General features: G+C 40.1%; 1 protein-coding gene across 3 annotated transcripts; it reads left to right on the top strand.

Moving 5' to 3' along the window:
• The first annotated feature begins 233 nt into the window (after positions 1-233).
• Positions 234-13,356, top strand: LOC103720407 (alpha-galactosidase 3). 3 transcript variants are annotated; one of them, XM_039132985.1, is made up of 15 exons: positions 235-585; positions 979-1,037; positions 2,134-2,190; positions 2,290-2,324; positions 3,142-3,245; positions 3,425-3,497; positions 3,685-3,743; positions 3,826-3,891; positions 3,990-4,073; positions 4,160-4,224; positions 4,359-4,441; positions 5,949-6,039; positions 7,095-7,153; positions 12,151-12,314; positions 13,095-13,356. In XM_039132985.1, the coding sequence occupies exons 1-14, from the start codon at positions 401-403 to the stop codon at positions 12,268-12,270; spliced, it is 1,140 nt and encodes a 379-aa protein (XP_038988913.1). In that variant the 5' UTR covers positions 235-400; the 3' UTR covers positions 12,271-12,314; positions 13,095-13,356. The 3 variants fall into 3 exon arrangements, with proteins under 3 accessions (XP_038988914.1, XP_038988913.1, XP_008808316.1); XM_008810094.4 differs by having other exon boundaries at positions 237-585; positions 12,174-12,314; XM_039132986.1 differs by lacking the exon at positions 12,151-12,314 and having other exon boundaries at positions 234-585.
• Positions 13,357-16,849: the final 3,493 nt, after the last annotated feature.

Genomic DNA, 16,849 nt, shown 5'->3' with positions numbered 1-16,849 from the left:
GCATAACTCGTTCCAAATTCTTAAGTCCTTAGCATGATTCAACATCCCTGCACTTCTTTTGAAAGCTACCTCCAACTCTCCCCGTCAGATCCACGTGGATCTACGCCGGATCAGAACTAACCTAATCTCGAGAAGCGATGGTCCCTTTAGCCACGTGGTATCGCGAACCAAGACTCTGTAAGTCTTAAACTCTGCCATCGGTGACGAGTCTTAAATCCACCAGCCTGTGACGGCAATAAACAATCCAATAAACGACGACTGCTTCCTCACCGGAAGAGAGGGCCGCGGTCAGCGCACCGCCCTTCTTCCTATTCCACCCCTCTCACGCAGTCCCCCTCCTCTCTCCCCCTCACTCTCAAAAGGTACCAAGAAAGAACAGGGGAGAAAGGGAAGGATATCGATGGCCTCCATTCCCCTCATTCTTCTCCTCTCCCTCTACGCCCTCTATGCCGCCATGGCGGCGAGGATATCGCCTCTGTTCCTAGACCTCGAGAGGCCGGCCTCGTGGCTTCGCACCCCCTTCGACACTTCCAACTACGGGAAGCTTCAGCTCAACAATGGATTGGCCCTCACTCCTCAGATGGGGTCTGTTCTCTTCTGTTTCCACCGTTGATGCCGATTCTTGGTTTCTTGGATTTTGGTTCTGTTTTTCTCCAAAAGAGCGTAATGGAGCAAATTAGCGGTTTTCTAATGATCATTGGGATCATATAAGCGTCAGAAATGGGCGATCGTGGGATAGATTTTGAGTTTTTTAAAATCTTTACCCCTTCTGTTTCTAATCTTGATGGGTTTTTGTGGAGTTCTTGATTTGGTCCTTCTTTTGTTCCTTTTAGTATTTGTCCTTTTGTGCTAGCGAAATTTCTTTTTGATGGGTATTCTTTCTTTTTGTTTTGTGTTCTCTTTATGGGTAATTGTAGTTGAGATTCAAGCATCGGTTGATTAATATTAATTTATTGATGAAAATAATTGTGGTCGCAGATGGAATAGCTGGAATTTCTTTGGCTGTAATATTAATGAAAAAGTGATTAAGGAAACAGGTTTGGTACTATCTGTATAATCTCATTTCTATAATCACCATTATTCGTTTTCCTAAGTTCTTGGCTCTTTCTGGTACCAATTAGTTGCAAATTTACTTCCTTTTATGCACATGTATAACTGAAACATGGACTTAACTATAGGAATTTGTATATTCTGTTTGTAGCGTGTAATCTAAAATAAAGTGTACAGAATTCTTAGCGTGTAGGTTTGAATTCTAACGTGTCTTGTTTGTAGTCTTTGTTCCTGAGTTCAAAGAAACCATTGCAAAGTTATGTTTGTTCTTTTCGCCATTTCATTTTTTTTTGGTGAACTTTTAGTATTGTCGTGGTAGCATTGGAAAAAGGATTTGCGTTTGATTTGGCTGGAAATTTAAGGTGTATTTTTGTGCCTGAAGTTGGGGCCCCTGATAGTGCTGTGTTGCTGTTTTAGTCTTTAGTCAAATCAGGCTATGGAATAGCGTAGCATGAGTTGATTTAGTCCCATGTATGCTTTGGCTTGGGTACATCTTTGTTTAAGGACACAAAAAGAAATTAAAAAAAAAAACAGAGAGGGTTGGTTACATCATGTCCATAGTACATAGTTTTTTGTGCATGCATTGAAGAATTAAATATAGAAGTAGAAAATACTTTTTTTACCATCGTATGTCCATCTCGAAAATGGTTATATATATATATATATATATATATATATATATATATATATATATATATGTATTTATGTATATGTATTAAACGTTTGTAAATATATATGCTGCAGGCACCTTTCCAACGATCAAGCACAATGCTGAGTATGCTAAGTAGGCTATAGCCTAAGCTTCTTCTAAGTTCTTTTGGATAGGCAGCTGTTAACCTGCATATAGCTTTCTTTCTTCCTCTTTTCAACTTGTGGGGAAATTTATGAATGTTATATCACTGTGGGATATGTAGTATTCAACTTTTTTCCCAAAAAAAAATGTCTGGTGGTATGTAGATATTCACAGAAACCAAAGTGTATATCTTCTTGTTGAGACTATTTCTCTGTTAGTGAATTCATGTAAATTTGATATAAAAGATGGGCTTAGCTTTAAATTGTAACATTTGTCCTTGTTGATGTCAGCTGATGCACTCATCTCGACTGGGCTGGCTGATTTGGGATACAAGTATGTTAATATAGGTAAAGCCTGAATTGGGCTATGTCTATCGTCGACTATGGTCTATGCACAATTGCACATTCATTTGTTGCTTATTTGTCTCATCCTCATCTATCATGCAGATGATTGTTGGTCTTCTTTGACACGAAATACAAAGGTTTGTAGGCTTTCAGTCCGTCTCGATTACTGGTTTTGCTGTCTTTGATAACCATCATGCCTTGTCCTGTTTATGTGGAGCTCGCTTTTTGGGGGAAAAGATGAAAATAAGTGCTAGTTTTGATCATGCGGGTAATGAAGAAACTGGAATTTTTCATATGCTTGATGTTTGCAATGTCGTCTCTCTTGATGCCTTTTGGTCATGATTACCTCCTTTTCCTGCTGAACACTATTAGTCGTAAATCATTCATTACTGTTGAAATGATGAAGTGTGCTCAAAATCATGTCTCTTTGATAGGGATAATGGAGATTAATACAAAAACATACAAGAAACACTTAACACATATATGACAAATAATATAAGTACTTTCTGTGTTCTGACCATGTCAAACTATAAAAATGGAGCATTTGAATTCTTGTGGCATGCCCATTAGTTGGAGGATGTGAATTTGCAAATCATAATCATGAATTTGATCTCACATCTAGTTATTGTCATAGTAGAATATATGATAAAAGATAGATGTGATTCTGCTTTCTAACTGGTAAATTGGTGAAGCTTCACAGACAGATTTATTATTAACTCTTACATCAATATCAAATTAACAAACACCTGTATGCTAACTAGAAAAGTCTAGACCCCACAATCAAAACATTATTTTATTTTGGAAAGAAGGAATCAGAATCTATATGTATTGAGGTTTCTAATTGAAAGCATGCTTGTAAAGTCACTCTTTTTTTTTTCAATTATATTGTATATGTCCTCTGCAGTTCACATGGACTCATAAGAATATATGATAATAGCTCTCTCTGGTGTATAGGGTGAATTGGAACCTGATCCGAAGACCTTTCCTTCAGGCATTAAAGCACTTGCAGACTATGTACATGAAAAAGGCCTTAAGCTTGGTATCTACTCTGATGCAGGGTAGGATATCTCGTGTAATCTTGACCTCAAGTGAACAAGTTATTGCCTTTTTTTTAAATGATTTTATATAGTTAATAACATAAATAACCTTGAATTGATGCTTCTCGAACATCATTCTGCTACTACCTTGCCCCCCCCCCCCCTCCTCTCTCTAATCTCTAAATGAAATGAAATTTCAGGGCTTTTACATGTCAAGTTCGACCTGGATCTCTCTACCATGAAAATGATGATGCACAGCTTTTTGCATTATGGGTGAGGATTACGAATTAGAAATTCTTAATTTGCAAATACCGGCCTTACCCTTTAACTTAGTTCACATTTGGTAATGAGGAGCACCTGCACATTAGTTGAATACTCTATTTGCTTTATGCTGATCGTTGAATATATTTATAGTTTTTGCCAATTTTTTTAATATATGCTTTTGCCTGATTTCATTCAGGGTGTTGACTATTTAAAGTATGACAATTGTTTCAACTTGGGTATAAAACCGGAGGAACGGTGTGAACTCATCTGCATTTACAGTCATGCTATATATTTTATAGCTTTTTGTATGAACTTTGGTTGTTACCTTCATTTTTAGTTATCCTCCAATGCGTGATGCACTCAATTCAACTGGGCGCACCATTTTCTATTCTTTATGTGAATGGTAATCTTTTTCTCTTAGTTGCTTACATCTGTTCTTAGTTGCATATGTCTAGATATGCTAACAGGTCTTGAAAGCTTCCTTTTTGAATTCTTTTACAGGGGTGTAGATGATCCAGCCTTATGGGCTGGTAAAGTTGGAAATAGTTGGCGGACAACAGACGATATTACTGATTCATGGGAAAGGTAAGTTTACCTCCATATTTATCCATTAAGAAAAAAGAACTTAGCAATTTTTATTTGTGCTACTGATTTACCTCTGTTAATTTAAGCATGACCACTATTGCTGATCTCAATGATAAGTGGGCATCATATGCTGGGCCTGGTGGATGGAATGGTAATGTGATCGAATCAAAAGCTCTTTTTCTTGTGGCAGAGATCCCTAACTAACTGATTTGTTTAATTTAATTATAGTCTTAAGTTTTTCCACTATTAACTGACATGTGAATACATAACTGATTCTCTTGGTAGACCCGGATATGTTAGAGGTTGGCAATGGGGGTATGACTTACATGGAGTATCGTGGCCATTTTAGCATATGGGCTTTGATGAAGGTCCCTTTTTAACTTAATCCTGAATATTTATTCTCTCTTTTTAGCATCAGTTGATTAACCTGTTAGACACCAGTACATATTTGTGCTTTCTGCTGAGCATAGATATTACTCGCTGCATTCTTGAACCTTCACTAACATAATATTAAATGTTTAAAAGTGACTTCTTCGTTGGCAGTATTGTGATTGGTCTAAATTTTGTACTGCTGCAGGCCATCTGACTAAAACATATGCTATGCAGTGAAGTACTTCAATTTCTTCCTATCTTCTTTACTGATCAGGGAATATGATTGCTGAATAGTGGCATCAATAATGTCAAGATAGGCTTGTTGCCTTTAGGCGGGCCTGTCTGTTGGGCCAAAATGGCGACCTCACCATAAGGAAGTCAGAAAAATTTATCCTTTATCTGAATTCTTGTGAATTTCATTTTTATAGTTAGATAGATTGAAACAATCTTTTGGATTGGATAATAAAGATAAAATGAGAATAAACAATTTGTAGGTATGAGATATTGCAGACTTAGACCCCGAAGTTTCACCTGGATTAGACTATTCACATTGAGCATCTCCTGGATGCCTTACCTTTCAGAATCCTTTTCAAGTTTTTATTACTTTTGAAATACTAATTGACTTGCTTCCCTCTAAGGGAAGTTAATTGACAAGAATGTCCTTGTTTGGAAATTTGGGTTTATCTTCTCTGTTTTAGGCTCACCATCTATTTTGCAGAAGCATATTGTTTTGTAATTTTAAAGTCACTTAGAATACTATAATAACTTCTATCTTGACATAGGTAGATCAAGTGGAAGAGCAGTTCATCATGATTTGGAAGAGGCTGTGAAGAGAGACTTAATTTAAGTTCATAGTATGATCAAAGTTTATTTGTGAAGGTGCTATGAAGTCATATTTCAGATTAAAAAGGAAACAACCCCTAGTTTGTTAGAAGTCTAGTTCTTGAACAATTAGGAGACTCATCTTTTAATTCAAAAGGTTGTCTTTCACAGTGTCTATCTATTAGTATTAGGGACAGTGCATTCTATTGAACAGAAGCAGATACAGATTTGGTTTTGTTTGTGTTCAATACATATAGAGCTGACTGTAATAAAGTATTCTATGCTGCAATCACATCAGCTACACAGGCTGAAGAGAGAATGAATATTCTTCAGATAGTGCATATGTAGCAGTACTCTCTTTTTATCCTTTCCCATGAAAGATGGATAATTCTTGCTATAACGGACTGGAAATTCATGCTCCAAGTCAGTGATGGTTCATATTTGAAATATTCAACATTTGTTCGGTAGTTTACATGGATGGAAGTTTGCGTGCAAAAGCATGTATCCTGCATTGATATTTAAGAAAATGGTTTATTGGATGAATGCGATGATATTGGCAATGATACAAAATTTTCATACTATACCCTTGTGGGGACTGTAGTTATCATATAAACATAGACAACTATATAATATTCATCATGCATCTATTTTGAAATCTCGACATTTTACATATGTTTGCAGGCTCCTCTTTTGATGGGTTGTGATGTGAGAAAAATGACTGCTAAAACATTTGAGATCTTAAGCAATGAGGAAGTCATTGCTGTAAACCAAGGTAAGAAATTTTTAATCTTGCTCCTGGTTCATAGTGATCTTTCTATTTGATCATGTTACCCTTTCCCATTTGATGTCCTCAGTTTTTGTTTTAGCTGTACATCAGAGTGACTATACTCATGGTTCCCTGTATGTGAATAATAGATGCAAATGTGGGCCTAAGTTTTGAAAACGTCCATGAAGCTTGGGGCTGCATTCCTATAGGGTGTTATCATGGGCCTCTTGAATGGGACTTAAGACCAGTCAAGCGCTGAAGTTTCTTTTTGACTGACAATCTGATTGTCCGGATTGGGTCTCTCCATGCTATACCCTTACATTAATACAGTAGCTATATAAATGCAGTGGGGCTTAAATAGCCCGCTGAAAATTAATTTGTGTAATTAAAATCTTGGATGTCAATAGTAGTCAAGAACCTACATAATTGATATTAATCTAGTAGCCTGGCCCTGCCTCATCTAGAAGTGTTAAGCTACCATATGCTTTTTGCTTAGACCAAGACATTGGAAAATCCATATTAGGCAGAAAACTGTTTTGCTGCCCCTTTAGGTAGATATGCACTGGGGGAACCTGATATTTGATTTCAATGATGTGCGTCCCATTTGTGAAGAACTTGGCCTGGCTGGGCATGTTTGTAGTTACACCTGTTAAAATTAAAAGCTTCAGCATCAGCATTGTAGTAGATGCTCTGTAGGTTTGAAGACTGGACAGACAAGTCGAAGATCACCTTTTTGGATATCAATCTGTAGGTTCTGTGCAAATATGATTCCAAGTAGTGCATGCTGCTGGGACTTGCATGCCAGTTTCATGACTCAAGTGGAATAATGATTCTGTTGACAAGAATTCTGCAATATGCATAATTGTTTTATGTATATTAAAGTGACAATAACAGTAAATAAGGACTTTCATATATTTTGTATGCAGCAAAGTGTTTTTTAATATTCATGATCCTATTTTCCTTGAGCCCATTGTTAAATTTGCCAATGAGTTTGTTTTATTAGTTCTATGGAAACATAGTGTCTTGACATTTAACTGAGATGAATTTTGCTTTCCCTGCAGACCCTCTCGGTGTTCAAGGAAGGAAGGTTTCTGTTGGGGGAAACAACGATTGCAGCCAGGTTTCTGATCATGCATTTCCATTAATTGTCATGCAGTTTATGTAGTTTTGCTTTTCCTTATACTAATTGTATTTTCATTTCTCTTTTTGTCTACTGGATGCTGAAGAAATTTTAATTCATGTACTACTAGTGTGCACCCAAAATTATGCTTACCCCTGAGAAAACCAAATTCTTTGAGACAATTGTTGAGTAATATGTTTTTAAATTTGTAGTCATATGTATATAATTGCCCATAATAGTAGGTGTCTTTAGGGTAATTTAATGATGATCATGCACATGATGACACACCATATACCGGAAATTCATTTTGTCAATGATTCTTAATGCATATGAGTATTGATTGACAGTCTCGTGGTTTCACTGTGAAGCTATTTATTCAGTGAAGTGGAGGGGTGTATTTACTAAAAGAAGAGTGTGGTTGTACTAGGATTCACGGATTGTTGGTTCACTGGGGTTCATGATCTCATGGACAATGGCACAAAGTAATTTGCATTATGATATTAGTGATTTGACTATATTTTGAACTTTTGTGATTGGGTTCGCAGCCCCCCATCTGGTTGTCATTTAACATTTAGCTCTCATCCATGTCTTATTCTAGCTCTTGGTTTGATTTTGTAGATAGTTGTGCCTTGTTTTACATGTATGTATTCCTATTTTATACACGTTCTTGTCTTGAGACACAGCCCAAGGATTAAAAGTTAAGCTGACATTAAACCAAGTTCTAGATAAATTCTTGGTCAATGGACCCTAATTGTCACGTTTCTAGCAAAACTGGGCACCTATGGGTGTAAATGGGCTGAACATTTGCAAGCTTGGCTATGCTCAAGCTCGGCTCAGAATTAATTATGCCTTGCTCGAGCTCGAGTCAAGCTAGAAAAAAAGTCTTGCTCAACTTTTTTTTTTTCTTTTTTGCTAGAGCGGGTGGATTCATACTTGACGAGTATAAATGCACCCAATAAAGTCAGAAAACAAAATGCCCCAAAGTACTCGGGGTACCTCACCGTCTTCAGCCCACAGGGTACCTACGGAGTGACTGGCTACATAAGCAGCCACCCAATCTGCAGCCCCATTGGCTTCTCGGAAGACATGCTTGGCCTAGAAGGCCCCCCTCCCTCGCCATAGCCTAGATGTCAGGGAGCAGTGGGTGGTCACTGCCGTCACCCTAGGGCCCTCCTGAATCCAACTGATAACCGTGGTCGAGTCCCCCTCTAGAATGATAGAACTGACTTGTACGCTGCACTGGGCATAACGAAGGCCCGCCCACGCAGCTCTCAGCTCTGCACCGGAAACCGAGGTGTCAAATAACTGACAGCCCCCAGCGGCCACAATCCAGGCGTTTGGATCCTGAAAAACAAAACCCGCACCAACCCCTCATGCCTTCATCCAATACAGACCCATCAAAGTTGATCTTGAGAAAACTCAGGGGTGGGGGCTTCCAGGTGAAAAACAACGTACGGAGAGTTGCCGAAGCAAAATAGAAACTCCAGATATCCCGAACTGTCAAGGTTCCTTCATTGGGTATGATGTGACTGAGCTCCTCCACTAGCGAGCGAGCGCTCTCCACGACGAACCTCGGCGACATCCCACGCTCGCCAAAAGTTCAGGCGCTCCTTGCCAGCCAGATCTGGTGGGCCGTGCACGCGGCTCTAACTGCCACTTGGCGGCGCAAAGGAGACTCCAACCATCGTCGTATAGCCTAAAGGAAGTGATCCCGCCCACTTCAGGCCTCCTAGGGATCCCTGCCAACTACCAAGACACCAACGCCCATACGCACTGAAACAACACATGGTCCATTGTCTCATCCACACCGCACTCCCTGCACTCCGAGGGAATCCTCAACCGAGAACAGCTCTCGTTGGAAGACAATCCCAGACTACTTTCCATAGGAACAGTGCTACCCTTAGGTGGAGATCCAAGCGCCAGATCCAAGCACAGTCTGGCTTCGGCTCATGCGCCCACCAAAGCAAGCGGAAAAGGTCTCTCACCCTGACACCAGCCCTACTCGAGTAGCTCCAAACCTGGATATCAGGACCTGCTCAAACTTGACTTGCTAAATATTGAGCCATCTTGAGCTCGGCTCCAAATTTAGAAAAGGGAAGAAGATGGAGAGGAGGTGGTGATGAAGGGATGGAGATGGCTCAATATCTAGCAAGTCAAGTTTGAGCAGGTCCTAATAACCGGGTTTGGAGCTCCTCGAGTAGGGCTGGCGTCAGGGTGAGAGACCTTTCCCGTTTGCTTCGGCGAGCGCATGAGCCGGGGCCAAACTGTGCTTGGGTCTGGCACTTGGGTCTCCACCCGAGGGTAGCACTTTTCCTATGGAAAGGCTTCGAAATTGTATGGGAATAGAGGCAGTGAAGATGGAGAGGAGGTGGTGATGAAGGGCTGGAGATGATGAGATCAGCTCACCACATGGGAGGTGATGAGGTTGATGACCTGAACAGAGATGGCCACATGGGAGGTAATGTGTGCAGAGAGATATCTAACTTGGACTAGATGAGATTGAGAGGGTTAGGGCCAGCTGTGGCTTCCTCCCATCACTTTTCCTTTTAAAATATTGGTCTTGGATCTTTGATCTAACTGCTGAGACATTTCAAGCTTCAAGTTTTACCCTCTTAAATTTTGTTCCCAAAAATCCTAGATTTGAGAGGAACAAATCTAATGATGGTATCCGAGAAAGTAGGGCGAGGTCAACATGATAAAATTCACTAGTCCAACATATATTTCGAGTTTTAACAGCTAGTTTGTATCAACTTGTTTATTGTTCAAGCCCAAAGATTCAGTTCATGTAGAGATGGGCATCGGGCCGTGCCTGGCACGGCCCGCTTAACCTAAAGGCTAAGTCCGACACGGCCCTAGGCCCGTGGGGTGGCGGGCCATGCCGGGCCCAGCACGGGCCGTGCCAGGCACGAGACGGGCCGTGCCTGTCCAAAAAAAAAAGCCGTTATGGGTGGTCTATAACGGCTATTTTTTGGCCCATAACGGCTATTTGTGGCTTTTTACCCATTTTGCCCCTCCCAACAGCCATAAAACGGCTAATTTGAGGGATATTTTGGGGTATTTCCGGGCTGGCCCACGGGCCGTGCCGTGCTTGGCCCATGAATCGTGCCAGCTCAGGCCCTTATGGGCCGTGCGGGGCTTGGCCTGCGGGCCAGAAATCCTTAACCCAGCCCGGCCCCCTTTTATGAGCCGTGCTATCTGTTACTGTAGCAATGGCACGGCCCGCTTCGTGCCGGGCCGTGCCGGGCCATGGACGGCCCGGCCCAATGCCCACCTCTAAGTTCATGTTCAGCTTGTTTGCTAGTTGAATGAACTAACTATGAGCTGAATTTCTAGTCGAAAATGAGCTATTCTTATACTGCTTGTTCATTTGACGGCCCAATAGGCACCGGAAATTAAGTTACTGTCTACTACTTAGGATTTCTTTTCAAAGTTCTGTTTAAAATTTAAATCTTTTACAATTCTTATCACCTAAAACTACTACAATCTGTGAAAAACACGCAGCAAGGGGCCTTTTGGATATTAATAGTGTGATCACTTGGATACTAATACCAATTAATTATTGACGGATATAGATAGGCTAGAGGTTAAAGGTGTTTCCCAAGGAAGGCTTTTTAAGTTAAAAAAATTGTAATCTCCCCATAAGTAAAATGTACACTGACAGTTATCCCGCTTCCATGTTTTTGTAATATTAATATACCTATTCTGTGTGCCTTTCTTTCTGTTTGGCCTTCATAAATGTTTTCTTGGTATTCGATCTTAGGTTCTTTTGAAATCAGTGAAATCTGTGCATATTTCTTCCTGTTGGCACTGAAGTTGTGCATTATGTAGGAAAGAAATCATTTCAAAGTGAAATTCAGATCTTGAAATTGGTATTCCTGGCACAGAGCAAATTTGGTATTTTGAGTACCTTGTTGCTTTCTTCTGTTCATTAATTTTGATTTTGCAGTAATTTGTGTAATTTCTGTAATTCTGTTTAGTTCTTATCATTCTCACAGATTTGCATCGCTGTGCTTTACTGAGAATTCCTCGAAAACTTAAGAAACTTATAAAATCAATTGGTTATCGAAGCTACCAATCCGTTCCACTATTTTCCTAAAACCATAAATAAGTCATATGCTCCCCTTCTCAATGTTGCCTATAGCTACCTGTATTTAACTTTAAATGCCAGAAATTCTCCGATTCCTATCACCTGATGCATGAAACTCCTTAGAACACAATGCTTCTATGTGCTCTCTCTCAGAAGAACTTCACTATCTTCATATTTTATGCTTGCTTTTGCTGCCCTATTGTTATGGTTCTCACCCTCTTTCAAGATAAAGCTTGAACTTCTTAAAAATGATTATGCCTTTATGCCTTCTGAAGGCTTCCTAGTGTGTACTACAGTAGTATTTTGCCTTCCAAAGACTTCCTAATGTCTGTTATAGCATTATTTTGCCATTATGAGGACATGGACCCCCCTGCTTCCCCTCATTGATAGCCTCCTCGGCCTCTGCTTTTTCATTGCTAAATTTCCTAGTGGATGCACACCATTAGGCAGCCAAAGAACCTCTCTAGCTGATGCGTTCAGCCAATTGTTTGTAAATTTTATTGGGTGATGCTGTCTTGCTCTCTTCCATGTTTCAAGCACTGGAATAATGATGCATAATTACACTGTGGGGGCATAAATGAGATTCTGCACATGCATGCATTCATGCATGCTTAAGTACAATCTTGCTTGAATGTGTGCATGCATGTGATGTAAACACATGCTTACATGCTAGATTTAACCAAGTTTTTGAGTCAATACATGATAATCAACCATGTGATCTGCTGGCATGAAATTATGGATCTTAACTTGTCTTAGAAGTCACTTTTGTCGCATGCCTATTGGTTTATGACTTCAATTATCACTTTGTCTATTTCATTGGGTATTTCTACTTATCACATATCATTCAAACTAGATATTGGCTCAGAATACATTTGATTGAAGCATATAATTCCTCCTAAAATGCACTCAGTTTCATATGCTTGGAAATTTTAGGTTTGGGCTGGTCCTCTCTCTGAAAACCGGCTTGTTGTTGCTTTATGGAACCGTTGTTCTGAAGCTGTCACGATTACAGCCAAATGGGAAATGCTAGGCCTTGACTCAACCACTAGTGTTTCTATAAGAGACCTCTGGAAGGTGAGTATGATCGATGAACTTACAAATGTATGGTTTTATGGATGTGCTGAGCATACTTGAATGACAACAATCACAACTTGTCGTTTGTGAGAGGAATTATGGCTGTAGCCTCAGCCACAGCCAAAGCATATTGGACTTTTGATCTGATAAATGGCAATAAGTTGTAGAGCTTCCCGTTTGCACAACATGCTTTCATATGAGTGCGGTGATTTGTATTGTTCTGCCATTCAAGGATAGCATGCTGGAGGGTCCAAATACCCCTCCATGGTTCTAATAGTCTGAATTGGGCAGTCATGCATCCGTATTTAATTCTTTTCACTCTTTGGTGCTGTTATACAGTATTGCATGGAAGTTAGATATGTAGGATCAAATAAAATTTCATTGTACAAGAGTGTAATATGAAAGTGAAGAATCTTGATAGTTTGCTTAGTGCAGATACAAAAACTTTACAAGAATGAATTAACCAAACACGCAATTGCAAAGCAACAAGCCAAAGGCCCTGGTGGCATAATATCAATCATCTGGCGAATGAATTATTTATAGCCTGCTGCTCAAGACAAAAGAAACTGGATGATTTAGCTGGCATTGCAAGTGCTTAATAAAGATGGTTCACTTTCATTATAAAGCTTCCTTGTTCTGTTTTTCATCCTGAAGATCCATATATCCAGCACAAGAATGTATAAATGAGATTTTGTAAAATACTTTGCTTTTATACTTTCAATATCTTTCAATTGGCTTTACTATGAAAATGATATAAATCTGGCATTCTTCAATTTTCAGCATGAAACTCTACAAGAGAATGTAGCTGGTAGTTATGGAGCTGAGGTCGATGCTCATGACTGCAAAATGTACATCTTTTCTCCTACAAGCTCCCTTTCTGTAAGTTAATTATTACAGTTTGTATTTTCATTGTCCTTGTATATTTCTATTTATTGAAAATATTGAAGAGTCCACGCCTTACTGTACTTGATGACTTTCAAATTCTTTTACAAACAATCAGATGGAGACTGAATTAATTGCACCTTAATTGTTTTTGCTTATCCTTTGTGGATGCAAGTCGAAGTTCCATGTTTTAATTTATTTCAATTTATTTAATTTTTTTTATATATAAAAAGGTTATGCAGAAAACTTCCTGATAAAAAGAGGGCTGAAATTACAAGGTATATGTCATGATGTCAAGACACATTTACCTTATGCCACTCCCTTCTTGCTTCGCATCTGCTGTTTTTTTTTTTGGTGACACTCCTTAATTTGCAAGTCTTCTATGGACCTTTCTGCATAAATGGTGGATTTCGGGATTTACCTTACTGAGAAAACTGTACCCCAACATGGTGAGTCCCCGCCCCCTTCTAACACAACCTACGGAGATTAGTGTAAACATCCCAAGTCCATTACCATAATAATTTCTATGCGATGAAAAGGCCCACAATTAGAGCAGTGTATTAAATGAAATATTTAACCTCCTCCAACTAGGTTTGGGAGTGTCAATTCATGAGGACAGATCCTTCGATTCCTTGCAAAGTTTCACTGGATAAAGTTGCTCTCGACAAGCAAGTTTTTCTCTGGCTTTCTTTCTGGATAAGAAAGCTTTTTCTGCTTTTCATTTTGTCAATAAATCATTTCCACTCATACCAAGTTACCCGTCTGTGATCTGGTTGGAAGGCGACCACCAAACCCCTCCTCCCTGCAAAAAGTGGGTCTGTCTGCAGTATATCTCATCTTCTTGATTTTGTCATTTAACTGTGAGAGTGTGGTTGCTTTTTTTTTTTTTAATGTCAAAATTTGCTCATATCTAATGCTTTATACTAGAGAACCTTTAAAATCACAAACAATAAATTCATGTCAAAATATTCATGAGGTTCTGGCAAGCTTGAACAACTTGGGATTGTTCTGGTTAATAAACATTAACTGACCCCAATGTAAATTCAACATTTTCTGGCTAAGTACTGGTTCATAGCTGATTGTTGAGGATGGTGTTCTGTTATCTTCTTCTGATTTCCTAGTTCTTTTATTCCCGGTAGCTTCGTGAAACGTTGCCTGATACTTCACCTGAAGGCCTGTTTTGGAAATGCCACCAGATATCCACGTTATATCGCTTGTGCAGGAAACAGGTACAACACAAGGTGGAAAGAAAATGAGGCTGAAGGAGTTGCTAGAATTCAAAGATCTCACGATCCAAGGATATTTGGGATATCAAAAATCTTCTTTGAGATGGATTCTAGTATCCATTATAAACTTCGGATGAGCAATGCAATGGCTCGATCTCCCACTTCTCCCATCCTTCTCGAAAAGCTCTTGCCTACCATTTTTGGTCAGAGCGAACTGTATGTTCGATAATGGGACAAGTATCATTTCTCAAGAGAATGGGTAAACAAATCCATGAACTCCCGTTCGAGGTCCACCGTGACCCAAGTGCCTGCTGAGCTGATTACTGGATATGCACCCTGTGGAGGAGTGAGGACTGGGGAATGGAGACCGTATTTCCAATCTAAACGTGGTTCGGTTGGTTTTAGTGTCGTGGCAAACGCTGGACTCGAGCCAGCCAGCAGATCGTTACCACTTCAGGACATGCGCATCAGGCAACAACTCAAAAACAAGATTTCTATTGATTTATACCGTACGTGAAATAAAACATCATGCCGTAAAGCCTCTATCTGTTTATGCTCAGACTGTCTCCGGTCCTCCAGAATAATTCTCGCCAGAAGAAGTGCCAAAATGGGGACAAAGGATGAGCAATCATATATGCAGGACCATGAGGTTGGTTCCATGCTAATATATGCTTGCTCGTGAGGTTCGGCAAGTATTTGGCTGCTCTCAGGTGCCAAGAGAGTGTCGGTCCTTCAGATATAGCTTCACAAAACTTGGATGAGTGAGGAGAGTAAATTGACATATCATCTTGTCCCCCTGATCAGTGAGGTATAAACAAACAAAGGTTACTCAGAGGCCCACTTTCAAAAAGGATTGCCTTCTTTCTCTCTCTCTCTCTCTCCCCCACTCACCCACCACTCACTCAGGCTCATCTTTTTTTTTTCTTTTTTTTTTAATACCTTAGCTACTCACACTAATCTCATATAAGTATAACCAGCTGAATCACTAGAAAGAAGATTACACGGTAGCGAAGGAATGAAAGCATGCCGAGCCTAAAAAAATCTCTTCAGAATAGAGGAGGCGGCATCCAAGAAACAAGAACATACGTGTCCCTCGTTACTGTATCAACCACTCGTTACGGGAAGCAGGGCCGGCCCGAGCCCCGGGCCAACGGAAGGCCCCCGGAAGGTGAAGAGAGAGAGAGAGAGAGAGAGAGGGAGGGAGGGAGGGAGGGACCGTGACCAAAAGGAAGCAAAGGCCCCATATAAAACGGGATGAGCCGGCTACGAGTCTTCCCCCTTGATGGAAGGGAGGTGGAGAGTTTCTTGGCCTGCAGAGGGGAAATTTAGGAAGTTGGGGACGGTAGTTTTGTTTTGGATGGAGAGAGAGAGAGAGAGAGGAGGGATTTGGTTGGCTTGATACACGCCTGAAGCCACTCTTACCTTTCATCCCTTCTCTTGTTTGGTTTTGGTCTTGGTTTTCCTTCCCTCACATTACTCCTGATCCAGCTGGGCCATCAGGAAGAAAGGGGGATTGGAAATGGACTTCTTGGAGGGTGGAGATTCTTTTAATTTTCTCCTCTCGGTTTCTTCTCCCCTCTTGGGTGGTAGAGAGAGAAGGAGGGAGGGGGTTGAATGGCTGCTGTGCTGTGATGTTGCGGTTGCTGCTTGGGTACTCACTTGAAGGGGAGATGGAGGGATGGGACTTTTATTAATTAGATGGAGTCAATTTTCCATAAGGCCCCTACTTTCTCTTATAGAGAAGCTCCTGGACAAATTCTTTTCTTTACCTTGACCATGAAGTGCCATGGGATGACCTTTTCCTATTCCGCTCTTGCTTGACATGATAAACAAAATTGCCAAGCATTATCTCAGTTATTTAATCAGTTTTATGACCCTTCTTTTAGGATAATTACTTTTCTGCATTTCCATTCAAAAATAATATTAAATTAAAAAGATTTCTGGCCTATCTTTGTTAGATTCATGTACCTTTGTTGAAATAGTGTACTTGATAGCTATCCATTTTCATATCATTTTTTTAATATTTTATATTTATTAAAAAAATTTATTATTAAAAAAAAAAGGCCTCATTCATTGGATTCGCATTAGGCCCCCAAATGTATTGGGCCGCCCCTGACGGGAAGCAAGTTGGGAGAGGAGGGACGCATCAAGCACCGCGAAGTAACTCCAACCTTATCGTGTCGAACACAACCTTGTTGTTTGTGCCCATCTAATGGGGTGCGAAGGAGGACGTACGTGATTTCAGCAAAAAAAAGAAAAAAGAAAAAGGAGGACGTACGTTCCAATATCCGTTCGACCCTTTCTACTCCGAGTCAGCAGCTATCGCGACTTCCCCGAGGATCTTCCCACCACTCACATTACGCCACGCGTATTGGCACAAAGCACAAAGCCGTGCTTTAGGATTCGCGTTTAAGGCGGGTACGTGTT

The sequence above is a fragment of the Phoenix dactylifera genome, chromosome 13 (assembly GCF_009389715.1).
Source record: "Phoenix dactylifera cultivar Barhee BC4 chromosome 13, palm_55x_up_171113_PBpolish2nd_filt_p, whole genome shotgun sequence".
Lineage (NCBI taxonomy): Eukaryota > Viridiplantae > Streptophyta > Magnoliopsida > Arecales > Arecaceae > Phoenix > Phoenix dactylifera.
The sequence above is the reverse complement of the archived record's forward strand: the minus strand, read 5'-3'. Positions and strand labels throughout refer to the sequence as shown.